A 26,762-nucleotide genomic window follows, 5' to 3' on the forward strand; every position below is an offset into this window, starting at 1 on the left:
AGGGGACACTCAGCAGGGAGGGGACACCCAGCAGGGAGGGGACACTCAGCAGGGAGGGGACACCCAGCAGGGAGGGGACACTCAGCAGGGAGGGGACCACGCCCACGGGGTTGCCCTCGGCATCCACGTAGGAGAGCTGCAGGGGGAGGGGCGACAGGGAGGGGACACTCAGCAGGGAGGAGACACTCAGCAGGGAGGGGACCACGCCCACGGGGTTGCCCTCGGCATCCACGTAGGAGAGCTGGGGGGGGGCGACAGGGAGGGGACACCCAGCAGGGAGGGGACACTCAGCAGGGAGGGGACCACGCCCACGGGGTTGCCCTCGGCATCCACGTAGGAGAGCTGTGGGGGGGGTGACAGGGAGGGGACACTCAGCAGGGAGGAGGACACCCAGCAGGGAGGGGACACCCTGCACTGACGAAGCCCCGGGGACACAGCTCACGGCTGAGACTTCGCAAGTTGTACCCACGAGCTCTCCTCTGTGGCACGAGCCACACCAGGGGCGCCACCTGGAAACAGCCACGCCCTGGGCCCCAAAGGCCAGCATGCACGGGCTCTCGTGAGGGTCCCTGGGTCAGAGTGACACACCTCACGTCTTCCTGGAAGCTAAATAACTCACCCACCCCTCTGTGCCTGGCTGAGTCCTATTTGCCTTTCAGGGCTCCTGTGTCCATCTTTCCTACCAGGCTGTACGGCCCTCTGCACCAGCACTGGACCCCGGGGACATGTGTCATAGGTACCCGGTACCCGGAAAACAGCCCTTTCTGAACCGTGAGCACCCCGGAAGGAAGGCAAGTCTGTCCCTCTCACTGTGCCCCGGGGCTGGCAAAAGTGCTCATTAGATTATGTCAATAAATGCAAAGTGTGTGCTGAGGGCCAGTGATGCAGGAGGCCCCGGCTGGGGGAGGCATGAGGATGGGAGGTAGAGTGCACAGGAGGCCCCAGGGAGGCACTCAGGCCGGCAGGCAGGAAGGCTGGCCTGCGGGAGGGTCGCAGGCCACACGGCCCAGACTAGGAGGCTGGCTGACCAGGCACCCTCTTGAAGCCATGGGGGCGCCCTGGATGGCACCCAGCACAGCCGCCCCTGCCCCTGCCCGGACACCGGATCCAGGGGAGCACAGAGAGGCCTCCCTGCAGCTGCAGCGGTCAGCTACGCCCGTGCTGAACTGGCAGCCCCGCCACCTCCCTCTGCCAGCAAACCCAGGGCCAGGCGCCAGGGCTCGAGGACGTGCTTGTGCTCAGGTGACTTCTGCAGGGTCACCAGACAGACGTCCAAACCCAGGGCCCCCCCGCTTGGCTCTGCAGGGCGGGGTTGGGGGTGGAAGCGGGGTGTCCTGAGAGGAGAGTCCCAGCTTCACCACCTCCTTGTAACTCCAGCTTTCTGAGCGTCCTGCCCACCCCACCCTCCCGGACACGGCCAGGGGACACAGCTGCTTCTTAACCCCGGGGTGCACCACCCCCGTCTCTGCAGAAGCCAGGCTCTGCTCACGCTCAGATGCTCGCCGAGCAAGGGCGGCTGCTGTGATGGGACAGACGTCAGGGTCCGAGACCAGCCCAGCCCGGAAAGGCCGTGCGGACACCAATGGAGGGTCCCCGTGGACCCTGCCCGCTTAGTTTGTACGTGTGGTCAGAGGGACACACTGGAGACAGAGGGACCCTGCCCACTTAGTTTGTACGTGTGATCAGAGGGACACACTGGAGACAGAGGGACCAGGTCCACTTAGTTTGTACGTGTGATCAGAGGGACACACTGGAGACAGAGGGACCCTGCCCACTTAGTCTGTACGTGTGATCAGAGGGACACACTGGAGACAGAGGGACCCTGCCCACTTAGTTTGTACGTGTGGTCAGAGGGACACACTGGAGACAGAGGGACCCTGCCCGCTTAGTCTGTACGTGTGATCAGAGGGACACACTGGAGACAGAGGGACCCTGCCCGCTTAGTTTGTACGTGTGATCAGAGGGACACACTGGAGACAGAGGGACCAGGTCCACTTAGTTTGTACGTGTGATCAGAGGGACACACTGGAGACAGAGGGACCAGGTCCACTTAGTTTGTACGTGTGGTCAGAGGGACACACTGGAGACAGAGGGACCCTGCCCGCTTAGTTTGTACGTGTGATCAGAGGGACACACTGGAGACAGAGGGACCAGGTCCACTTAGTTTGTACGTGTGGTCAGAGGGACACACTGGAGACAGAGGGACCCTGCCCACTTAGTTTGTACGTGTGGTCAGAGGGACACACTGGAGGCAGAGGGACCCTGCCCGCTTAGTCTGTACGTGTGGTCAGAGGGACACACTGGAGACAGAGGGACCCGGCCCACTTAGTTTGTACGTGTGGTCAGAGGGACACACTGGAGACAGAGGGACCAGGCCCACTTAGTTTGTACGTGTGGTCAGAGGGACACACTGGAGACAGAGGGACCCTGCCCGCTTAGTCTGTACATGTGATCAGAGGGACACACTGGAGACAGAGGGACCAGATCCACTTAGTTTGTACGTGTGGTCAGAGGGACACACTGGAGACAGAGGGACCCTGCCCACTTAGTCTGTACGTGTGATCAGAGGGACACACTGGAGACAGAGGGACCAGGCCCGCTTAGTCTGTACGTGTGATCAGAGGGACACACTGGAGACAGAGGGACCCTGCCCGCTTAGTCTGTACGTGTGGTCAGAGGGACACACTGGAGACAGAGGGACCCTGCCCGCTTAGTCTGTACGTGTGGTCAGAGGGACACACTGGAGACAGAGGGACCCTGCCCACTTAGTCTGTACGTGTGGTCAGAGGGACACACTGGAGACAGAGGGACCCGGCCCACTTAGTTTGTACGTGTGGTCAGAGGGACACACTGGAGGCAGAGGGACCAGGTCCCCTTAGTTTGTACGTGTGATCAGAGGGACACACTGGAGACAGAGGGACCCGGCCTGCCTAGGCTCCTCCCACAGATCACGGGCAGCAGAGCCACGGGCCCACGCCAACGGGACACCGTCGAGGGGACGAGGAGGAAGGGGACTGAATACCAACCGCAGCTGGGCCTCCAGGAGCTCCTCTGGGAGGAACCGTGACTGACTTGGGGGGGGGGGAGGCATGCGCGGGGGTGGCGGGGGCTGGACACAGAAGACCTGAAGTTCCCAGTGCCGGGCGGGCCCCGTGCTGGAACCCAGACCCCACCGTGACCCCTGCCCTCCCTCCGCACCATCGTCCTCATGTGGCAAAGGTCAAACCCCTGTTCCTTCAAAAGGGGGGAGCAGTGTCTCGGTCCTGTCCACTCACAGTGTCCCCAAGGACCAGAAATAACGAGTGGGAAATACGACAGACAAGCCGAGACTCTCCCTGGACCGCCCCTTCACCTCCATCCTCGGTGCACTGTCCGCGAGACAGGACAGGAGCCCCAGGAGGGCTGAAACCGAGCTCCCGAAACGGCGGAAGGTGAGGGTGGCCGAGCGGCTGCCCCCGCCCACCCAGCTCGAGCAGTGGGCGCCCACTTCAGGTCCTCTGAGTGCCAGGGCTTTCTGAGGAAACGGCCAGAGGTGGGGAGGGGACAGAGCAGAAGAGACAGGCGGCCAGGAAGGAAGTCTCCACAAACGTGGCCAGGCGAGCGTGAGCCTTCTGTGTCCGGCAAGGCCTGGGGTGACTCGGTGTGACGACCGGGAGGGTGCGCAGGGTTAATAACGAGCCACAGAGGGCCTGGACACTTAGGAACAGGGGGTCTTCAGACGTGTGACAGGGCGCAAGCCGCCTGGAAGCCACCGCTCCCTCCATGAGCCCGTGGCGGGGACCATGGTCTCCATGCCCACCCAGAGAGGCCGGGAGTGGGGGTGGGGCGGGGACCGCTGGCCGACGGTCAGGTCTGACGCGGTGGAGCCTGAGAGCCGGCTTCCGAGTGAGAAAGGACCTCCCTCGAGGGTCCCTCAGGGGTGGGGCTCTCCTGACACCTGCGGCAGGTGCCGTTCTGGAGGCTGGGTCGTTTGACTTGCTAGGAAGGAGGCAGAGAACTGTGTGCTTTGTTCCAGAAAAGCCGCCCCTCCCCAGTCAAGGAAAACTGAGGGGTTCAGGGCACAATGGTTCTCTGTGGCAACAGCCACTGGCCTCGTGTGAGCAGAGCAAACCGGCTTCCTGTCTCTCTACCGGCTAGCAAAGCATCTCCTTCTATGCTTTCAAGGGATGTCAATTATATTCATTTCTGGGAAGTTGTCACTTAAGACTGCCTCCCCAGAAGTTCAAAGACTGATGAAGCGTTCGGGATGCCCGGGGCCAGATCTGCCACCAGCAGGACCTCTAGGGCCCGGGAGGGGTCGCTGGGATGGTTCCGGGACCCGGGACCTGGCCGGGTCACCAAGAGGAGAAGCAGCCCTCTCTCTGCTCCCACCGGGTCGGTCGGCCTCAGTCCCCAGCAGCTGTGGCTCTGGGCGCCCCGAAGGCCGGCCCGTGCCGTGGACAGAACGGACAACCCCCCTCCTGCTCCCAGGCTGCAAGGCTCTGCGTGGGGGTGGCGGGGGCGGCAGGAGGGGCGGGGCTGTGTCCTGCTGTCACACACTGTGGAGCGGCTTGGCCAGAGCGGCGAGCGCGGGCGGCCACGGCGGCCTTGGGGCCCATGCAGAGCCGCGAGCCAGGCCGTGCGGCAAGCGGGCAGCGCCGGCGGCACTTACCAGGGACCCCCGCTTGTACTGACTATACCAGGTGGAAGGCCTCTCTCTGGGCCAGCGGGCCAGCTTACTCTGGAAGATAGGAAACGGGCCGCGTGTGAAGGGCAGCCGCGAGGGGCCGGGGTCGCCTTACCAGTTTACCGCGCTTGAATTCACTGAACCAGGAGCCTGGGTTCTCTTTGGGCCAAGAAGTGATTCTGGCCTGAACGTGGAGCGGAGTCGAGCGGGTGCAGAGGGAGAGAAACAGAGAAGGACGGGTTACTTCTCCTGCCTCGACAGGACAGGACGTGTCCCCGTCCTGCAAGCACGCCGGCGGCCCCGCCTTGCCCTCCTGTGAGGTGGGTGGCCGGCCGGCAAGGGCTCCTGTGGGTGCCTCAGACTGCCCCAGCGCTGAGGCACCGCGACCGTGACGAGGACAGAGGAGCCTAGAGCTCTCAGGTGACGGCCCTGTCTTCCCCTGGGCCGTGTATCTGGCGTTAAAGACACTGCCCGGCCCTTAGGAACTGCCGGAAGGTGCTGGTGGTTGGAATGAAGGAACAAACACATGGGTTGTCACAGGCCGGGGTGACAAAGGTCATGATGATGATGATGACGGGAGCCAACATTTACTGACGGGCTCAGGGAAGGACAAAGGGGCACCCTCTCATTGGAGCCCTGACTCTGAGGGGGTGGGTCCTGTCCGCACCGCCTCCCCTAGGGGACAGGTGGGCAGGAGGCCCTGCCAGGGCCCACTGGGGCGCTGCGGACACAGCTGGTGTAGGTGTGTGTGATGGGTATGTGGTGGGGCGGTCTCTCTGGCACAGGGGTCCCTGCAGCCCTGACACTGTCCCGAGTCCCTCCCCCCCATCTCTGAGGAAGCAGCACAAAGTGGAGGTGTCCTCCAGAGGGACAGCCGCTGTCGCCTGGACGGGAGTTTGTTCTCTGCAGGAGCCAAGGCCACAGTCATGCTGGGGAACCCAGGATGGGGGGAGGAGTAAATAACGAGTGAAAAGGCCCCTGTCCCCAGGTCCCACGGGGCCTCTACATGGGCCCCAGGTGAGGACTCTCTTCTCCGTCCCTCAGCTCTCGTCTGAGCTGGCCGTGGACAGGAACCAGGACAGGGGTCCCACAGAAGGAGGAGGGTGTCCAGCCTGCTCCTGCCCCTGAGGCCTCCCAGCCCTCTGGCTGCGGTTTTCTGATCTGTGGCTGCGGTGACACTTGCTCAGAGGGCAGCCTCCTCTGAGGCAGGACCAGGGATACGGACAGGTGCCCGCTTCACCTATCTCCCGCCTGAAACCACCGTCCCTCCTGCGGCCTAACTGACCACGGAGCGGGTCTCTACCTGCACGAGGCTGTGGCTGTGACCTGAGCCCGAGCCCCCAGCCCGCGGACGCCTGGCTGGTCAGCACAGGTGCAGAGGAAGCGGGCGGGGTCAGCAGCCCTCTCAGCTGGATACACAACCAGCTAGGGTTCCGGGGGTGGGGGGGCTGAGGGGCGGGGTGTCCTGCTAGCTGTCGGGCGGAGATGAGAAGCAATGTCTTCTCCACCTGCCTTTCCTTCTGGGCCTCTGCCAGATGCAAGGCCCTGAGGTCGGAGTTTTCTCTCGACCCTCAGGGGGTCCGTGGCTGGGAGTGCAGGTTACCAAGGATTTCAAATTCTGGGTTGGGGGAGCGTGCATGTAAAAAAGAGGTCCTCAAGTCATCCCTGTCTGTGTGGAGCCCCTGTTCCCGTGAGTGGGGCCTTCCGCTGGGGGTGCTGGGACTCCCTTCGGTTGCAGGAGATTTAGGGATGGGGCCGCGTCCGGGAGGAAGGAGCCGTTTTCTTCCAAGGACAGTGCTGATGGGCGCTGAGGCCACTAAGAAGCCATCACCGCGGGCTGCTGCCTCCTGCTGGCCCACACCTGAACCGTCATGGCAGACACGGCCTCTGGGAGCCCGCCACCCTGTCCCAGGACAACCAACGTCCTGAGAGGGACATCGGGGGGAGGGTCTGTGGGGGCCTTGCCCCCTAGAGAGCCTTGTCCTCCTCACCTGTCCTGGGCCAGAGGGCCCAGCCTCAGACTCCCACATGACAGCAACACAGCTGCCACGCACACCCATCTTCACACACACACACCCACCACACGCCTGCCTGCACGCACACACACACTCAACATCCACAGACACACACAACTCCCACCACCGAGCTGAGGTGAGGCTGCTGAGAGACCAGTATAGGTAACTGTGAAGTCGACACCCACAAAACCTCAGGGGGCCCGAACCTCGCTAATGAAACTCTTCACGGAACAAACAGAGCCCGGACGGCTCTCCGGCACGGCAGCAAGTGCTGGCCACGTGGCCCACACGCAGAAGTCAGGGCAACGTGGGCGTCTCAGACGTGTCAGGGTGGCTTCGCCCCCAAGGTCTCCCCACAGGTTGTGGGTTGGTCTGAGGTCGGAACCAGGGAGTCACGTGTGGGGGGACATCTGTCCACTTCCGTAACCCACTGCTAAAAATGCTCCCGACGCCTCTGAAGGACTCCTTCCGAAGGGAACACCTGGGTTTTGAAACTGGCCACTGCCTAGATTTTGTTCCCAAAGCCACACCCACGAGAGGGCCCCGCCCACGAGAGGGCCCCGCCCACGAGAGGGCCCCGCCCACGAGAGGGCCGCACTTACCCCCTCGGACTTCTTATCTGGGTAGACGCACGTCGCTCCCCCGGCTGTGAAGTTGCAGTAGACTTTGAACGAGTCCCTGGAGCAGCCTTGGTTGGGGTCGACCCAGTATTCACCTGCATGGTGGGGGGTGGGCAGGCGTGAGGACCGCACCCCGGGTGGTTCCCGGAGTCCCTGGGCTGTGTTTGGCTGGCAGCTAAAACACACGCTGGACCGTGCGCTGCCCGCACGGCCCTCCCTGGGAACGGCGTGATGCATCCTACTTTTCCGCCGGCCCCGAAAGATACCTGGGCTGACCCCGGCCCGAGAACACGGCTGGACATGGGCACGTGGGGTGCGCGCCATGCGCTGGACAGCGACACAGCTTCTCCCCTGAGCTTGGGAGTTCACACAGCTGGGGTCACAGTCGCCTGGACCACGGGACCGTCCAGTCTTACAGGAAAGACGTCAGACCCCGATGTAAACAGCAGGCTGGACGCTGTACTTCTAACGGGGGGGGGGGCCCGAGCGTGGTTTAGCACGGTGAGACAGGATGGGTGTGGGGGTCTGTGACGCTCCAGGGTTTAAAGAGCACATCCCCAAGGACAACTTCTAATTAATACCACTGTTGACACCAATCCTGATCCGGGCTCCCATGACAGCAGTGGCCGCAGCCGACACTTCCTGCAGGTGCCTCGCTTTGAACCAAGCCACGCTACATCTCATGTCACCCTCTCCTCAGTGTGAACATTCCCATTGGACAGACGGGGATGTGAGGCTCAGGGTATATTGACAGGTAAGCTTATAGACTGGCACCTGGCTGTGGGGACCCCCCAAGACCTCACCACCCCTTTTCTCCCCCAGCCTCCCAGGACCACGTGTCTCCTCTCCTGGTGTGATGCCTCCGTCAGATTCCAGGGGCGAGGCCCAGGCGCCCCTCACGGGGTGAACGGGAGCACCCAGGCCTGCGTCCTTCCCGCCCCAGGCTTGTCCCACGGGGCTCTGCCCACCGCAGCGGCCCTACCGTCGGGGAAGTCGGGGTGGCAGAGCTGCAGGTCCTTGCAGGTGCGGGCGGGGTTCTCCTGCGTGCCCAGCGGCCGCTTCATCTGCTCGATCTCCAGCTTCAGGGAGTTGAGCGAGCCGAAGATCTCCTCCATGCCGTCGGCGTAGTCCATGTAGCTGTCCCCGTCCCCGTCCTCCATCAGCTGGCTGGCGTCGATGTTCCTCCGCGTCCGGGACGCCTGGATCGGCAGCGGCTGGATGACCTCGCCCGGGGGGCCCTGGGTGTGACGGAGGGGCAGCAGTGGGTGGGAGGGTGGGTGGGGCAGCACAGACAGGTCCTGGGTTGCACACACCTGTGCCATGCCATCTTCCCTGCCTCCGGAACATTGCACAGCCAGCCACGGCACACGGCCTGGCCTGGTGTTCACACGTCCGTCCTCAGTGAGACTCAAAGACCCGGACCAACCCCTCACCTCTGCTGCCCAATCAGGCTGCAAGCCAGGCGGAGGGGGGCTGTGTTAATACAAGGACGTGGCGGGTACTAGGTCTTCCCTGGCTAAGGAGTCCAGAGGCTGCACTGCCAAAGGTGGGCATCCCACAGCACTCAGCGTGGCTCACGGGGCTCAGTCCTGCACCTTAGAGCCTCGTCTAGTACGGCCCACCTGACGTGTGCACACAGGCACACACACACACACGTGCTTTCTCCCTCTTCATCTGTCTGTCTCCTCCTCTGTCTGCTTCTCTCCCCGTCTCTGGGTGACGGCACACCCCAGGGGAGCTCTGCGGGGTGACTTGTTTCCCGTGGCTCCATCCCAGGGACGGGCCCCGCCCGCCGCTCAACACGGGTTCAGTCGAGTTTTGGAAAGCGAACTGCACAAACATGTTCCTACGATGCCCTCAGCGTTAGGAGAACCCCCACCCCCCTACTTCCAAGTCTTCGAAGGCTGCTCACCGGCGGGCCGGGGGGTCCTGGGTGGCCTGCTTCACCCTTCGGGCCAGTCGGACCCTGGGGAAGAAAGAGAAGAGAACCCAGTCTGACCCTGCGGCCTGCTGCGACCTCCACCCCCGGGGACCCCTGGAGGGTCCCAGACAGCCTGTGTGGGGAAGGCAGAGGGACAGTCTGATATGCTGGGGCGGGTGACAGCTCCCCTCTCCCCTCCACGGCCCCCCACCCCGAGACGGGAGCTTTGGGGGACAAGGTCCTCTCTGTGAGGCAGGGAGAACAGCCCAGCCCCTCAGTCCGAGACGACTCAGGCTGGAGACGAGCTCAGGACAGCTCAGCGAGAGAGCAGGCGCTCTGACGACCGACCACGAGTCAGGAGACAGGGGGTGTCCGGGGGGGTCTCATCCCAGGGGCACCACCCCCCTCCCCCGAGGCGGCGGGCCCATTCAGGGGTGCACACCACTTACCGAGGAGCCCTTAGCACCTTTTGGACCAGGAGGGCCCTGCAGAGAGTGGGGGCAGAGCATTAGCGGGCAGGGGGCCCCTTCACCTCTGAACAAGTCCCACTTGGGACGGGCCTGGCCTTCACCCCTTCTCATGCCTGTCCCCTCTTCCCAGGTGTCTACACTTGCACTCGCTTAACTGGGAGGGGTGGGAGAGGGGCTGGGGTGTGACTGGGGTTCATCCACACGGGGGCCCCAGGTGGGCCCCCCATCCTCCCCAGCCGGGAAGTCACAGTTCAGACCACCGAGTCAGAGGGCACAGAGGGGGTGTGCTGGCCTCAGGCCCGGGCAGAGCCCTGCAACCTGCAGCAGCTCACAGCCGGGGTCAGTTTCAGACCCGCCAGGGACACCTTAGCCACATGGACCGGGCTCTGGCCCAGGTGGACACGGAGGCAGAGGAAGACTGCAGGCCAAGAGGATGGCTCTGAAGAACTAGGCCTCCCAACAGCACGGGGAGGAGTTGGGGAGGCCTTGGGGGGGTGCCTGGGGGAAGCGACCCCAGCTCATGTGGGGCCCCACTCGGGCTGACAGGGAGGCTCACTGCCCCCAAGTCCCACCGGCAAAGTCCACGTTCCCTCGACTGTCAGAGATAGGTCCCCCACCCTCCTTCCCCACCTGAACTCAGGGCCTGAGACCCCACTTCATGGCTCTGTCACTAGGAACCCCCACATGGAACGAATGAGCAAACCCCGGTCCAGGGTCCCTGATCCTGGGGACATGCGCGTCCTGTAATTCTCCAGCTGCCCGGAGGCCCATGGCCGGCCCACCTCCCTCCCTGGTCTCCCTGTGACAACCGGGGCCACGCCGCACCCTTCCCGGATACACACCGGCAGGCCGGGAGGGCCCGGGGGGCCGATCGGGCCGGAAGGACCAGTGATACCCTGTGAGGAAGAAGAAATCGCCGTTGTCATCGCAAAGGAGGGAAGGGAGAAGTGGGCATTGCCGTCCACACACCCACGTCTCAGTCCACACGTCCGTGTCTCCCTACCAGCTGCCCTCCAAGTCCAACGTGGGACCAGCTGCCCTGTAAGGGGAGCTACCCTCCACGTGGGTCAGCTCCCACCAGGAGCTGACCGTCCCCAGGCCCCTCTGCCCAGGCCGGCCACAAGAACTCTCGGGCACTGAGGAGGCCACAGGGCGGTGCCTTCTCTTTCTGTCTGTGGAGCGGGGCGGGGATGGAATGGGGGCCGATGGGGGCCACGGGTCACTGTGAGAATCCCAGAGACTCTCTGGCCAGCACCTCCCATCAGCGATGCTGCCGACACCAGCCTGGGGGGAGCTCACAGAGGAGAGCTTTCCTTTGGCGGCAGGCACCCTGGACATCTAACTCTCACGACTGCTGGGTGGGCCCCGAGTGCCACCATGGCCTGGGGACGCTGGGCGGTGGGAAAATGGTCAAGGCCACGGGGGGGGGGGGGGGGGGGGAGGTGGCGAAGAAGGCGGGACTTCCGGGGGAAAGGTGGCGAAGGAGGCGGGACTTCCGGGGGAAAGGTGGCGAAGGAGGCGGGACTTCCTGAGGATGCCACCCCCCCCCCCTCTTATGCAGTCCAAGGTCGCTTCTCCTTTGTTCTCCGCCCTGCAAGCTCCGCCCCCTCCGGTCTGTCCCCTTCCAGGTTGGGCGTGGGCACAGCTCAGGGGCATGTACGTGTGTGCCCCATCACGTCTGCCCTGGGAAGCAGCGATTGGCAGGCTGGGAGGAGGCCTGGGGCCCCTCAGGTGGGGAGGGGCACAGGCGCAGGTCCCCCTCCAGGGCTCACGCCGTCCCCCCTAGGGCGCAGGTCCTCCTGTGCCTCTGTCCTCCCCACAGAGCCCTGCCCGGCTCACAGGTGACAGGCAGGACGGAAGCTTCAGGCCAAGCCTCCTTCTCTGCTCAGCTGGGGCTGCAAACTCCAATTAGCTACCTTGGACCCCAGGGAAGTACAGAACCGGTGTGCACACCTGGCTCCAGGCTGAGAGCCTGCCCCACGTCCCTGGCCAACACAGCTGAGACTCGCCAATGACAGCCCTGGGGGCAATGAGCCGGGTCAGAGGCCCCTGCACAGAGGGGGCGTGAAATGTCGGCCCCTCGGAGGCCACTGTGGCCGTAGCAGGAAGTTCCCACTGCAGTCACGGCCCGGGCTGGGCAGTGGCTGCGTCCCCAGCTCCCTGTGTGCCTGGCAAGCTGCTCCCATCCGCCCTGGCTGGACGTGGGAGCCCCTTCTGTCCTGGCTCTTACACCTGGCCTTTGGGCACAGCCAGCCAGGGTCCTAAGATGCTCCGGCCACCCCGGGGCAGCTGGGCCGGGGTGCCACGTCACACACCTGTTCTCCTTTGGGGCCGGAGGAGCCCTGCGGGCCGGGGAGACCTCGGTCACCCTTCTCACCCTGTTCACCTGGAGGGCCGATGAGTCCGATCAGGCCGGGATGACCCTGTTGGAAGCAAAGGCGTGAAGGGCAGTGGCCGTGACAGAGACTTACACCCGGCCACATACGGCAGCACGCCACGGGACGCCACTGAGTCACCAGCCAACGTCTCCTGGAGTGGAAGGAAACCCAAAGAGCCGGGGGTGGGGGTGGGGGTGGGGGACACACAACAGCAGTTCTGATATGGAAAGAACCCTAAGAAACGAAGTCCCAGGACCCAGACCCCCGGGAGCAGGCGTTTCTGAGTGACCACAGTCACGTGCCTCCTGTTCTGAGACTCGTTTCCCAACTCGTCGCGGTAAACCCGCCCCTGTTATCAGGGACAGAGGTAGCACTCGGGACTCGGGTGGAAGGGCCGTTACGGGCTGTCACAGAGACCACCACCATCTCAGGGTTTGTTTCCCTAAAAACATCCTCTCCGGGTGTTCACATGAGGTCATCTGCTTTCTGGGCCCGTAGAAAGTTCTGGGAGGGTCCCTCCAGCTTCTCTCAGGTTGAGGAGAGGGTGGGCATTAGCATGGAGGGAGAAAGAGCCAGGCTGCCTTCTTTGCACAGTTAGCCGGCTGGTAAGCAAGCGTTGTGTGTATAAGTAGCCCCACGTCAGTGTAGGAAATCACCCCCAGTAAGAACACAAGGACTTCGTCCCCCCCATGCTGCAAGCCCCCACTTCCTGTGGGAGAGACCAGGGACCCCACATCCAGACCCTCTGCTGCCCAGACCCTGGACGCCTCTCAGCCGGGTCTCTGTGCCACATGGGCCGGTGGGTCCCCAGCTGAGGGCAGGGCCGACGCTTGACCCAGCCCGGTTCTGTTTTCTCTGTGTCTCTAGCTCTGGGGTGCCCATCCCCCACAAATGCAGGTGACGTGTGTTTGAAGGGTCCCCGAGTCATCCCCGCGACCCCATCCGAGGCTCCCTTACCTTTTCCCCTTTGGGGCCGGAATCTCCTTTGAGGCCAGGGAGTCCTGGGGGGCCCTGCGGGGTGGGGCGGGGTGGGGGTCAGGGTCAGGTTCTCTCCCAGTCCCGCCCTCCACCACTGCCGGGGGCTCCTCGCACGGCACTCACCATGGGCCCGGGGGGGCCGTCGGGGCCTGGGGATCCCGGAAGACCTTGTTCACCCTGAAACACAGGCGGCCCTCCGTCAGCCCGCCCGCCAGGCCCGTTCCTGTGCCCACCCCTGTGCCCACAACCCCAGGTCTCCCCGGTCCACTCACCACAGGGCCGGGGATCCCTCGCAGGCCATCAGGCCCGGGTTTCCCAGGGGCCCCCTGGGGGCCGATGGGACCAGTCTTCCCAGGAGGGCCTTCCAAGCCCGCTTCTCCCTGCAGGGCGGCAAGGTGAAGACCATGGGACCCCCGCGCCGCGGTTCAGGGACACCCCACTCAGGATGCTGCTCAGAAACCCCAGGGAGCCGTGGCAAGAACCCTGAAGACACCCCCAGATACCCTGGGGGCTGCCCCAATTTTCCCCATTCCCGGGGCAACTGCCTGGCCAGTTCCCCCTCCCGCCAACTTCCTCGCCGGCTGGGCTCCGCCAACGACGCCGATCGTGGCCAGCAGAGCGGTTACGGCAGCCCTGAGCTCGCGGTGGGTACAGCCACCAGCTCCCGACAGGCACAGGGCCGGGGGACTTTCACCACTGCCCTTCCCCTGTGACAGGCCACCTCCAGGAAGAGGCCGGCGGTGCCACCGGGGTGCTGGGAGACCGGCCCCACGGTCCCCGGCTGCACGCTCCCTGCACGGCGGCCTCGGCCTTGCACCTGCCCCGCCCCTTGCTGGGCACTGTCATCGCCTTCCTCGCGGGTGACGCAGCTGAGGTGCCCAGGTCAGAGGCCAGGCCCGAGGTCATAGAGCACCCTGGCCTTTCCGATGCTGGCACCCGCTGCCCACCCCCTCGGGCTGGCGGGACAGGCTCTGGAGCTGGGGGGGGTCCCGAACCCCAGTGCCCAATGCCATCGCTGAGCCCAAAGCGGCCGCTGTCTCAGAGAAGACTGACTGACCGTCTGGGCCAGGTCTGCAGGGAGAGCCAGGTCTCCCGAGGCCCCGCGGTGACTTTCCCGGGGTCACCTGCATCACCACCTCCCACCCCGCTCGCCCCCGGGGAGTTCTGCACCCAGGAAGCACGTCACCTTGGCTCCTTTCTCTCCCTGACGGCCTTCGGGGCCTGCGGGCCCGGGGGGACCCTGCGACAGGAGAGAAACACACAGGATGGGCGGGCTGCAGCCGCAGAGCGGTGAGCGCAGGGCGTGCGGGGGAACAGCCGGGCATGCAGGGGCACGGAGGTCACGCCCAGGAATCCCGGCCGGCGAGGCACAGGCCCTCCAGATGAGTCAGAACGACCCCGGGCTGGAAAAGGCCTCGAGTCCATGTGCGGGGGCGGAGGCAGGGGCCGGGGTGGGGTCGCTCTGGCCACTGTGTGTATCGGCGTCACGCCCAGCAGCTTGGCTTTCTGTGACACTAGCACTCGGCTCATCATGCAGTGTGGAGACAGACGCCTCCCAGCCTCTCTCGCTTTGCCGAAGGCCTGACCCCGGGAGGGGCGCTTTTCGGCCGCCTGGGTGTGGTCGGCCCTTACTACGGCGAAGCCACCGGGCTCTTCCTGACAGGAGTGGGCGCGTCGACCCCGCGGGTGGAGAGCCGATGGTGCGGCGGGAAGCCGTGCGGAGGGGGCTCTTCACGCAGAAGCATCTCCCTCGCCGGGGCTTCCAGTGCCCCCCCGGGGTCCAAGCCGAAGGTGGGGGTGGGGGACACAGGGGTGGGGGGCCAGGCAGGCCGCATGCACAGTGGAGGTGGGAGGAGATGGGTTTGCCGAGTTTTTACCCTTTTTCCTGGAGGCCCCGACGGACCTGGCTCACCGGTGGGGCCCGGGGATCCCTGGAGTCAGAGAGAAAATGGGGGCGTCAGGGACCGGGGTCCCCTGGGCTGAGGCCAGGCAGGGCTGGGCCGGACTGAGGCTAAGAGAACAGTTTCCCTCCACTCAGGCCTCGGGCTCTGGCCCCAACTCCCTTGTCTCTGGGGCTGGCAGGCCAGGTCCTAAGTGACGCTGTCCCGGAGGCCTCTGCTTCGACCTCGGCCTGTCCTTGGTGCCCGGCTGTGGCGGTGTGGGCTGGCCTGACCATGGTGACCTCCCTTGCTGTTAGGAGGAGCACTGTCCTCATCCCCACCATCACAATCACCCCGACTCTCGGTGACGGGCTCGGTCCACACCACCGCCTGCGCACACCACCTTCCGCGGACGTGGACACGGAGGCTCAGGGAGGACAAGTGCCCTGGGTCCTAGGCCAGGACTTGGTTGGGGGGGTCAGGGGGACGTGGCCTCTGAGCTGCTGTCCCTACCTAAGCGGCCTTTGCTTGCTGCTCACCTGAGACCAGTGACATTGGCCTGTGCCCTCGGGCCGAAAAACCCCCATGGGTGTGGGCTGGGGGAGGGAGAGCCGTGAGGACTCAGTCGCCCCAAGGGCGGAGCGACCTGCACGAGCTCACACTGGGGTCTCCTCCATCCCAGAGAGAGACTCGGCTTGAAGCAAAGTTTCAGAAAAACTTCATAGGAGGCCCTGGCCGGTTGGCTCAGTGGTAGAGCGTCGGCCTGGCGTGCAGGGGTCCCGGGTTCGATTCCCGGCCAGGGCACACAGGAGAAGCGCCCATCTGCTTCTCCACCCCCCCTCCTTCCTCTCTGTCTCTCTCTTCCCCTCCCACAGCCAAGGCTCCACTGGAGCAAGGATGGCCTGGGTGCTGGGGATGGCTCCTTGGCCTCTGCCCCAGGCGCTAGAATGGCTCTGGTCGCGGCAGAGCGACGCCCCGGAGGGGCAGAGCATCGCCCCCTGGTGGGCGTGCCAGGTGGATCCCGGTCGGGCGCATGCGGGAGTCTGTCTGACTGTCTCTCCTCGTTTCTAGCTTCAGAAAAATACAAACAAAACAAAACAAAAAAAACTCCACAGGAGGTGTTAAGAGGCAACCTCTAGCATGATCTCAGCTCAAGGGGCCAGCGTGGAAAGAGCTCTCTGAGGAGGAGCTCTGGACCCTGCGAAGCTGGAAAGAGCTCACTGTGGGCCTCTGGGGTGGGCCTTTGGGGCGGGCTGTGGCTCCCTGGGTGGGCACGACTGGCAGCCCGAGCGTTTTTCCTTCCGGAAGGAGGGCCCATGCTTCCGACAGACCCTCGGAGGGAGCCCACGGCCCCGTCACAGATGAGAATCAACATCACACCGTAACGGGGTTTGGGTCTGCCTCGGAAACGAGCAAAGCAAGTTGCAAACCCCAAGAAGGCATGGAGACCCTCCACTGGGATCAAGGTCACAGCAAACTCACCGTTTGCCCGGCCTCGCCGTCGTCCCCTTTGTCACCAGGGGGGCCGTCTTGACCCTGTGGGGACAAAGGCAAGTCCCTTCAGTCTCCTGGATGCTACCTGAGTTCACGCAGAAACACCTCAGTCCCGTCTCGAAAAGCCAACCCCGTCCGGTCCAGTGGGGTGGGGACACGGCCTGCTCAGGGCTGGGGACACGGTTCTCCATCCAATCAGAATGCAAAGGCGAATCAACACCGTGCAGGACGGACAGACGGACAGAGGGGCTCCACGAACACCTACCGCGGGGCCGGGCTCTCCGGGGGGGCCGGGGTCTCCAGGAAATCCGACCGGGCCCTGGAACAGAGACAGAGAGGCGTGTCCACTCCCAGCACCTGGCCTGGAGCGCCCTCTGCCCAGCTGTCCCTGCGTGAAGGCCGCCTCCCCGCCAACCACCCCCTGGAACACTCTGAGACCACAGCACCCTTCACGCCAGGGGGCCCTTTCTCGGACATCATCTCCTGCGAGTCGCACAACAAGCCCGGACGCGGGCAGGCAGCCTCTGTCTTCTCGCACTGAGGCCACACTTTCCGGCTTCCAGAGCACACGGCTCAGGCCTGATGCAGCATCGGCAGGCCACGGGAAGGGGGGGTAGGCACGGAGCCCCCCCAGCTCCCGCCTGTCCCCACGTGGGACCTCTGAAGGCCATCCCTGCCCCCACCTTCACCACTTAGATTCAAGAGCTAGCTGAAACTCTAAACCGGACATTACTGTCCCCAGGACACAGGGGGTCAGGAAGCGACAGTGTCAGGTGGGGGAGGGCCGTCCAGCCGCCCAGCCCCCGCCCCCAGCCTTGGGCGCCCTGGCCTCTCGGAGCTACTCACGGGGCTGCCTTTGGGACCGTCGTCTCCGGGAGGGCCTTTGGGTCCAGGGGGTCCGGCAGCACCAGAAGGGCCTGACTCGCCCTTCTCTCCCCTTTCGCCTTTAGGTCCCTGCAGGAGAAAGCCCAGTGCCCATGTGCCCAGAGCAGACCTGGCGGCTGCCCCAGAGCGAGGCCCTGGCCCGATGCGCCCGTGGGCAGCATCACCCGGAAGGGATGCCGCCCCCTCAGGCCGTGGAGCCTGGTGGTAGGTCCTACCAGCCGCCCACGCTCCCCATGAGAGTCGGGCCATGCTGGTCCCACCAGGTGGCCCGAGGAGCCCACAGGCTTGGTGAGGGGCCCTCTGAGGCCGAGACTGCCTCTGCGTGGGAGGCACTGACCCCCAGACTAGATGGCGGACAGTGCAGACCCTGCAGGGCCCCCTTCTCTGTGGTCTGCAGGCAGAGGGAGCAGCTAGACGCCCACGAGACCTTTGTCCACCAGCCACCTCCTGGGCCCCAGAGGACCTCCCCCCAGGCAGGCCGGAATCCACCTCTGACCTGCAGAGGTCTGAACACTCGGGCCTGGGCTGACCGGCAGACACCACTGCCCACATTCACACCAGCCTGCGGAAGGGCCCAGAACACCACAGACGGCAGGGCCCCTCGCAGCCCTCGCTCACGCGTGCTTACTGCTAACATGTCTGCTCGCACGCATGCACAGACAAGCAGATGCACACGCGTGTAAGCACACCTACGTGCACACACAGGCTGCTTCTTCGCAGTGACCGTCGGGGCAGCACCAGAGGGCACATGGCTCCCGTTTCACAGGTGGGAACACGGAGGCAGAGCGAGCACGTCCCACCCAGCCCCCTGCGCCCGGTGGCCCCCGCCCCCAGTGCCCGCTCACTCACCGGGGGGCCCCCTTCTCCGGGAAGGCCAGGCTCGCCAGCTTCGCCAGGCTCACCCTGAGGAGGAAATGGGAGGTCATGCTGGTGCCGAGAGCACCAGCTCCAACACCCAGCGTGTCCAACCCTCCCTGGTGCCGCCGCCAGGGCAGGGGGCCAGGGCAGGGGCCGAGACAGGGGTCCCTGTCCTCTGACGGCTCCCGGGACAGGAGAAAAGGCCGTAAAGAACCCAGCGGTCACAGTCAGGGACAAGGAGTGTGCAGAGTCCAGGGGGGTGCCCGGTGGCTTCCCCGAGACGAGCTTCAGGGGACACTGAGAAGCCGGTGGACAGGGCAGGAGCCCCTGCTTTGAGGGGAGAGCCAGGCAGAGGCACAGAGGAGCCCGCACGGTCTCCACAGCAGGGCGGGCAGCTGCAGGCGGGCAGAGGGTGTGGGCGGTGGCGGCAGGTGTCCGGGACACGGTCCCTATGCCGGGGGGGGGGGGTTGGGGGAGACGTTGAGAGAAAGACGCCCCTGAGCAGAGACAGCGCGTCACTGGTTAGCGGTCGCAGAAAACGGAAGATGTCTCTCAATTTAATGGCTGACGTCTGAAAGCTCTGGGAACAGCGTCCAGGACACGCAAAAGGATGGAAACACCACTTTGTCCTTTTAGCCCGAGAGGCAAGGGTCAGTGCTCTGGAGGACACGAGCTCGTGAGCACTGCAGCGGAGCCTGCTGCACACGTGTGTGGAGGCGTGCCCACACATCAACCCCGGGGCCAGTGGTGAGGACCCCAGGCCGTGGGAAGACAGGACTTGAAGGCCTGGAGGGAACAGACACCCCCTCTCTCAGGAGAGCCCTGCAGACGGAGGCTGGGCTACTCTGGGAGTCTATTCACAAATTCTGCACCCGGCTGGCAGGGGCAGCAGGTCACCGCCCCCAGACCCCCCGCCCGGATGTCCTCAGCTTCAGTGTGTCCGACAGGAAGGGCCCAGAAGTACCCCTGCACACCTCCACGGAGCCAGGCGGGCACACACGCACGCATCGGACACGGGCACAGTTAAGGGGCGGGAGTCACCTTCTCTCCCACGGCGCCCGGATTGCCGATTCCCCCGGGGGGGCCTTGCGGCCCGTCAGCACCTGGCGCTCCAGAGGGTCCTCGGGGGCCGGGGGGACCCGGGGGGCCCTAGGAGGAGGAGAGCCATTGAGCACGGAGGAATGCAAACGTGTACGGACACAGGAGCCAAGGGCCACCGCCAGGTCCCCGTCATACTCACCATCTGGCCCACGTCTCCCGTCTCGCCCTTCTCTCCCGGAGGCCCTGGCAGACCCTGAGAACAGCAGGGGGCAGAGCTGAGCGGAGGGGCACACACGGCTCTCGGGGCGCCCCAACCCGCGCCTGGCCAGCGTCAGGAGACTCAGGAAAGCGCTTCTAGTCTCTAAGCGCAACGCGCAGCACGGGGACCTCCCGTAACCCCAGGTCTCCGAGTTGGCCCGAGAAAAGTGAGGAAAATACAAAGGCTGGTGGACAGGGGTCCTTACTGGGACGTCCCACAGGCCAGTGAAACCAAGGGAGCCAGCAGCACCGGGGTCTTCAAATTAATTACGTCACCACCGCAGGTGGGACCCCCTCATAGCAGCTAAAAACCACGACTTCAATGATAAACACAGACTGATGCCTCAAAGATGATTTAACAACACCCGACACACCCCGTGACGCACGTGGACAAAGCCAGGTCCAAACCACACACACACACACACACACACACACACACACACACACACACAGACACACACACACACACACACACACACACACAGACACACACACACACACAAACCACACACACACACACACACACACACAAACCACACACACACACACACACACAAAAACCACACACACACACACAAAAACCACACACACACACACAGACACACACACACACACAGACACACACACACACACACAAAAACCACACACACACACACACACAGACACACACACACACACACACAAAAACCACACACACACACACACACACAAAAACCACACACACACACACACACACACAGACACACACACACACACACAGACACACACACACACACACACTCACACACACACACACACAGACACACACACACACACACACACAGACACACACACACACACACACACACACACACACGGCCGGCTTCGATCTCGCGAGACCCAGATGAGGTTACGTGGGTGTGCCCATGCCCGTGTGTGCAGACACACGCTCTTGAAAGGCAGGACGGGAAACGGGCCCAGGTGTGCGCTGCGGCACCCCGGGGTGGTACGTTCCGGAGTCACGGTTGTTTTTATCTCTTACAGTTTACCAGCCGCTTCCAACGTTTCCACCACAATCGTGGAAATAATCGTCACGGGTTGAAGTCGAGATGGGCACATCTGGGACCACGGGAATTTACAGCAATTGCAACTTAGGGGGGAGCCCAGGGGTCCCTGCAGCCCAGGCTTCGGTTTCCCATTCTCAAAAAGACAAAGAGGCCCTGACCGGTTGGTTCAGTGGTAGAGCATCGGCCCGGAGTGCGGAAGTCCCAGGTTTGATTCCCGGCCAGGGCACACGGGAGAAGCGCCCATCTGCTTCTCCACCCCTCCCCCTCTCCTTCCTCTCTGTCTCTCTCTTCCCCTCCCGCAGTCGAGGCTCCATTGGAGCAAAGTTGGCCCGGGCACTGAGGATGGCTCCATGGCCTCTGCCTCAGGTGCTAGAGTGGCTCTGGTTGCAACAGAGCGACGCCCCAGATGGGCAGAGCATCGCCCCCTGGTGGGCATGCCGGGTAGATCCCGGTCGGGCACATGTGGGAGTGTCTCAGCTTCCCCGCTTCTCACTTCAGAAAAATAAAAAAATAAGAGAGAAGGACAGAGGAAGGGAGGACAAAGATGCAGGCGCTACTGGAAGCAGACACGAGCCGTGTTACAAAGTCTACAGTTACCTGCAGCCCCACAGGCCCAGGGGGCCCAGGAAAACCTCTTGGACCTTCATCACCTTTCTGCCCGAAGAGGCCCTGCTGGCCCCGAGGCCCGGGCTCTCCGTCGGCTCCCTGCAGGCGGGGGACAATGGAGCGGGGGTGAGGACTGGTTACCGGCGCCCGCCAGCTGGAGGGGGTCAGGGTCGTCCGAACGTCCTTAACCACAGATACTCACGGAGGGGCCTGGCTGTCCGATGGGGCCTTGGGGACCCGTCGGCCCAGGTGGACCCTGTGGGGGGAAAGACAGACACAGTTGCTTCTGAAATCCCAGCTGAGGCTCAGGCAGAGCAGGGGTGTCCCCGTGCACCAGTTCAAGTCCCTGCAGGTGGCCGTCTGCCACTCTGGAACCGGTGACGCCCTTGGTTCAAACCCAAGCACGTTGCCACCGGTGGCCAGGGCAGCCACCACTGAGGTCCTGCCAGAGGCCAACGCCCACCAGGACACAGGCCGCTGGGGCCCCGTTTTCAAACAAGGATGGAGATCACACGGCTCATCCGTGGCTGAGCTGGGGCCTGGCTCCAACGCCTGGGCCTGACACCATGACTCCCTGTCCCTGTGCGTGTCCCCAAACACATATCCCTGTCAGCCCAGGGAGCCCGTGAGACAGGGAAGGGCACAACTGACCTCGGGAGCCATGAGCACCAGGCGGAGGCCCCAACAGGGACTCGACCACCATGGGGACAGAGGTACCCGGTGGGAAGGCCTGACCACACAGCAGAGACAGGATGTGTCCCACACCCACCGGAAGGAGCTGGCAGCCCAGGGACCGGGTCAGCGCCAGGACACACTAGTGTTCCCAGCAGGTTGAGAAAAGGAAGAGGCGGGCAGTCAAGGGGCTGCCCCTGTGAGCCCTCGGCCGGAGGGCGTGACCACGTCTGCAGATCCGGAAACCTCCAGGACCACAGAGCTGAACTGTCCTCCAGTTCCCAGAACCTGCGAGCAGATTCCGGCCCCGTGTTCACCAGGGGCCACCCATGGAGGGGCGTGTGCACGCACACGGTGTGTGACAGGCCATGCACGTGCACACACGCATGATGTGCGCACAGGAATGAACCATCAGCTGCCCTATCCGGTCTCAGCTCTTCGTGTTGTTACGTTAATCGCAGTTACAGCAGGGAGGACGCGTGGCGCTGTGCAGGTGGCCCGGGGCGTGGCCGCCCGCGCGCCTGCGTGGTCCTACTTGCTCTCCGGGGCCCCGCCCACACGCCTGCGTGGTCCTACCTGCTCTCCGGGGCCCCGCCCACACGCCTGCGTGGTCCTACCTGCTCTCCGGGGCCCCGCCCACACGCCTGCGTGGTCCTCACCTGCTCTCGGGGCCCCGCCCACACGCCTGCGTGGTCCTACCTGCTCTCCGGGGCCCCATCCGCGCGCCTGCGTGTCCTCACCTGCTCTCCTTTGTCCCCCTTGCTCCCCTTCTGTCCCGGCTCCCCGATCTCGCCCTGCAGGAAGGAGAGACCTGTCAGCCCCGCATCATCCGGACCTCATCTCCCCGTCATTCTTCCTCTTCTGGGCAAGTAAGAGTCATCTCCTCTCCCGGGCGGGCGGAGGGAAGTGCTCTGCAAATTCCCCAGGGGGAAACGCTCCCCTCTACTCATGGGACGTCCTTCCCAATGCGACGTGGAAGGGGGCGCGGCCTCGATCGGAAGCGACGCATGAACCTGAGTGGGTCTGGACACACGGTTAAACCGTGATGAAAATGTTCACGCTTCCGAAGAGGCGGTCCCAAGTCTTCCCCGCCCCGGGGGTGTCTGTGGTGCAGGGCTGGCTTCCACTCCCCACCCCACCCCGCCCCGCCCCGCGGGCACGGCGTCGTCCACGGCGAGAGGGCAGCCTCCGCGATGCCACACGGGAGGGTGACTATAAGTAGGAAGTTACACGAGAGGAGCTGAAGCCAGTGTCGTCTTCATGAAACAGAGCCCCGCGCCCGGCTAACCCCCGGGGCCGCCCCGGAGTTGGGAAGCACAGTCCTAATAAGCGGGAGCCGTGCTCACTCCAGGGACGACGTCTAAAAACAGACGCAGGCGACAGGCGCACGGAAGCGGGTTAAGATTTGAAAGGATTTGGGGCAGAGGGAGGTTTTTTTTCCGCCCCCTTCTGCTGCTGACAGCATGAAGGCTACACCAGGGGGAACGGCTTCTAAGTCCTGGCAGGCTCGTCGGTAAAGTAAACGACAGCATCTCCTAGGCGGCTTCGCAAACGGAAGAGGCTCGTGCGTCGCACGTGGGCAAGAGCCGCTCTGAGCTCCTCCAGGAACACGGGAACGCAGGGCGGGCACGGGCGGTGGGGCGCTATGTCCCCGCCGCCCCCACATCGCCTGCACCCGGTCTGAAGGGACGGCCCGGTTCCAGCCCGTCGGCAGGAGGGCATCTCGGTTCCCCTTACCTTGTCTCCGTCTTCTCCAGGGGGGCCCACGGGGCCAGCTGGACCGGGCAGCCCCACAGGACCCTGGAGACCGTCTCGGCCAGCGGGACCTTGTGGCCCTTTCTCGCCCTGAAGAAAGAAGAGTCACCGTCAGAGACAGCTCATCCCCCCCCAAAGAGAGGCCCCAGGGCAGGAAGTTGACGGTTCTCGGGGAGTGGTCATGTCCACTGTCCTCACGGACTTCAGACGAATACCCTGAGCCCCATCCTGCTACTTTTACAGAAGGGAAACTGAGGCACAGGGGGCCAGGATTCAGACCCGGCCAAGCAGATCCCTGAGCCTGTGTGCAGGACCATCAAAACCGGGAGACAGGCGGGCAGCGCTCCAGCCTCTGCCAGCGTCAGCATCCTCGACTATCTGCAGAGACCCTGCTTGCCAAACGCACGCTCGCCCGCACGCACACAGACCCACGGCCCCGCCCTCCTTTCCTCCTGGTTCCTCCTCCTCCTCCTGGTCCCGACCCCTCCTCCTGGTCACTGCTCTGGGGTGATGACCCTCCCCGAGTTCTTGCTTTGCTCAGTCTAACGGTCACCATGACAGGCTGAGCCGCCAGAAGGCTCTCACCCGAGCTGGACATCACCTTCCTCGAACAGACGCACAGAACGAGGGTGTGCATGCCGGAACGAGGACGCGGAAGAGGTCACATGTGCCCACTGCCCGGTCTCAACGCCGCCGGCCAATACAACACGGAGCTGCCCCATGTGCACCTGTCCTGCCGGTTCCAGCTCCTCCCACTCAGCCCCCCACTGACCACAGTCTCCGCCCTCCCAGAACCTGAGACCCAGGCCCCTCCCTGGCCACGCCGACCCTGCTTGAAGACCCTTGCCCTTTCTGGAGCTATTCTGGGGAATGACAGACACGCAGCGAATGAGCCATTTTCTTGAGAGGTTTCTGTTTAAATACTTCCTCTTGAAACAACGAACAAACAAAACCATTTCCAACCGCGTTTGTGTGAACCCTGCGTCCACTGAAGTCCCGAGGCGTCAGGTTTCTGACGCAGGGTCAGCTGGACCCAGGTCCCGGGTGCCTCACTGGAAATGACCAGACGCCATCCAACTGCTGCTAACACATTGGACGAACCCTCGGTGGCCCAGCTGTCCCCAACGTGGCTTCCATGGGGAGTTCTGACCCGGGGAGGTGACCAGGGCCCTCTCCCTTAACTGTGAGCTTCTCAGAGCTATCTGTGCAAAGGAAAACTCCATTTTTCTAACCAAAATGAGACAGCTCCACATGTCCTCAGCTCAACTGGGGACCGGCCATGGTGACACTTGCAGTTCCCTCAGAGCTTGGCTCATTCTGACACCTCGAACTCAGAAGGGGTGCCTTCTGTCCCCACAGCTGATGGAACACGGGGTAGGTGGCAGTTTGCAACACCGTGTGGCAGAGCCAGACGTGGGGGTGAGGGTAGGTCAAGGGGGTGGGGAGGCGTTTGTGGGTCGTGGGGGACGGAGAAACGGAGGGAGGCTGGCCACAGGCGGCACAGGTAGGGTCCCCACAGGAAGGGGGCTCGGTCTCCCGCACGGAAACCAAGCTTCCAAAGCCCCCAACTCAAGAGGTCCCACAAAGCCCCCACCTCTCCACCTCTCGGGGCTCACTGAGACGGACGGTGGTTATGGGGGCCCAGAAAGCAGCTCCACCTTTCCTGTCACAGGACTCCTGTCCCTTCTTCTAGCCACACTCGCCCCCAATCCAGCCAAGGAGGTGCCTGTCCCAAGTCTCCACGGCCACAGAGAGGGCAGGAGCGCCGTGCACCCAGCAGGCGGCCGCGCCCCCTCCGCATGTGGCTCCTGGCGCCTGGACACACTGCCCTCAGCCCTCCCCGGGTCTGCACACGCCGGGGCACAGATGTGCAGGTGTGGCAGGCAGGTGGACCCCTGCCCGGGACCCCCCTCCAGCCCAGGAGACTCGTGGGGAACCCGCCCCGGGACCTCAGTCAGGACACCTTGAACACACGCTCTCCACTCTCCGAGAGGATGGTCTCAGCTCCCCTACCCCCCCATCCTGTAAACCCCCAGGGAAACAGCCATAGCCAGGGCGGGGCGGGGCACAGTAATACTCACCGGGGCTCCTTTTTCCCCAGCCGGCCCTGGAGGTCCCTGCGGCCCAGGCCTCCCGGGAATTCCGATGGGCCCAGCGGCACCGGCCGGACCTCTCTCCCCCGGAGAGCCCTGGGATGGGGCAAGAAGTGGGTTCACGTCAAGGCTCTCAGACGGCACGGATCTGATTTCCCACCCGGTCCTCCCACTCACCCTTGCTCACTCTGGAGCCCACGATGGCTCCTTAGGGCCCTTTGCAAACACAGACCGTCTGGTCCCGCACCTGAGGCTCTGTGTTTCTGGGCCCTGTAACAGCCTCGTCTCCCCTCAACCCCGCCTGGGGTCTGCCTGCCCACACAGGCTTTCAGCCCTGCTCCTCCTCCTCGTCTGGGGGCGGGGGAGGGGGCAACAGGGGAGGGGAGTGCTGCCCCTGGAGACCTGCTGACAGGTGGTCCCTCAGCCTAATTTTAGGAGGTCAGCATGGAGAGGCCACTGCTGCTGCCCAGATGTCATCTTACCCCGGGTCTTTATTAAGAAAGGTGACATTTTCATTTCCACCTGACTTACTGGTCATCACCTCTCAAATGGTCCGTGACTCGGATAGGGGAAAGGGGGGCTTATTTCGTGGTCCGCTCTCCGAGCTGGCCAGGGGCTGGGAGCTGCCCCTGAGGACCCACATCTGTGGAGCTGAGTGGGGCTGTCGGACAGGTCCCCGTTTGAAAAAAGGGGGAATTAAAGCCAACGTCCAGTTTCCACAAAGCATCAGACAGGAACGGGGGTCTGGGGTGCGCCTCACGGTGGGCGTGGCCTCACGTGGCCCCCATACACAGCCAAGGGCCTGGGCTTCCTCTCACAACCCTCCCAGCTGGCTGGACTCTTACATAATAGGCAGCAGGTGAGTGTACCTGACCCATGCTCCAGGGTCTGAGCTCCCACCTGTGTGGGCCCATCTCTGCCTCAGGGGCCCTGGGCACGTGGGGGGCCCAACTCTGAGCCCATGTTTAGAGGCCACGGAGATGTGTCTGCTCCCCTGTGGGCTGTCCCAGGCCCCCAAACCCCTCACACGTGAAGTGGGGCCATTCCTCCTTCTCTCCCTCCCTATTGCCCAGCCGGTCACTGTTCCTTACACGACCTACCCCCCAAGGCCCTCTGTTGCCCTGGC

The 26,762-nt window shown here is 63.9% G+C and overlaps 1 protein-coding gene across 3 annotated transcripts in view; it reads right to left on the bottom strand.

Annotated features, from left to right (window-relative positions):
- Positions 1-26,762, bottom strand: part of COL5A1 (collagen type V alpha 1 chain) — a 171,986-nt gene that overhangs the window by 7,297 nt on the left and 137,927 nt on the right. For 2 of the 3 annotated variants that reach the window (XM_066366730.1, XM_066366728.1), the window contains exons 42-64: positions 25,625-25,732; positions 23,526-23,633; positions 22,529-22,582; positions 21,319-21,372; positions 21,108-21,215; positions 19,406-19,459; positions 19,207-19,314; positions 18,157-18,210; positions 17,269-17,376; positions 16,688-16,741; positions 16,411-16,464; positions 14,926-14,979; positions 14,235-14,288; positions 13,321-13,428; positions 13,172-13,225; positions 13,028-13,081; positions 12,008-12,115; positions 10,535-10,588; positions 9,672-9,707; positions 9,214-9,267; positions 8,284-8,539; positions 7,284-7,396; positions 4,782-4,850 (exon numbers count right to left, since the gene is read on the bottom strand). In XM_066366730.1, coding sequence (XP_066222827.1) covers positions 4,782-4,850; positions 7,284-7,396; positions 8,284-8,539; positions 9,214-9,267; positions 9,672-9,707; positions 10,535-10,588; positions 12,008-12,115; positions 13,028-13,081; positions 13,172-13,225; positions 13,321-13,428; positions 14,235-14,288; positions 14,926-14,979; positions 16,411-16,464; positions 16,688-16,741; positions 17,269-17,376; positions 18,157-18,210; positions 19,207-19,314; positions 19,406-19,459; positions 21,108-21,215; positions 21,319-21,372; positions 22,529-22,582; positions 23,526-23,633; positions 25,625-25,732 — 1,878 coding nt within the window. Of the gene's footprint in view, positions 1-4,651; positions 4,721-4,781; positions 4,851-7,283; positions 7,397-8,283; positions 8,540-9,213; positions 9,268-9,671; positions 9,708-10,534; positions 10,589-12,007; positions 12,116-13,027; positions 13,082-13,171; positions 13,226-13,320; positions 13,429-14,234; positions 14,289-14,925; positions 14,980-16,410; positions 16,465-16,687; positions 16,742-17,268; positions 17,377-18,156; positions 18,211-19,206; positions 19,315-19,405; positions 19,460-21,107; positions 21,216-21,318; positions 21,373-22,528; positions 22,583-23,525; positions 23,634-25,624; positions 25,733-26,762 lie in introns of all 3 variants that reach the window. The other variant, XM_066366729.1, reaches the window with a different exon arrangement.

Source organism: Saccopteryx leptura, chromosome 2 (genome assembly GCF_036850995.1).
Source record: "Saccopteryx leptura isolate mSacLep1 chromosome 2, mSacLep1_pri_phased_curated, whole genome shotgun sequence".
In the NCBI taxonomy this organism is placed as follows: domain Eukaryota; kingdom Metazoa; phylum Chordata; class Mammalia; order Chiroptera; family Emballonuridae; genus Saccopteryx; species Saccopteryx leptura.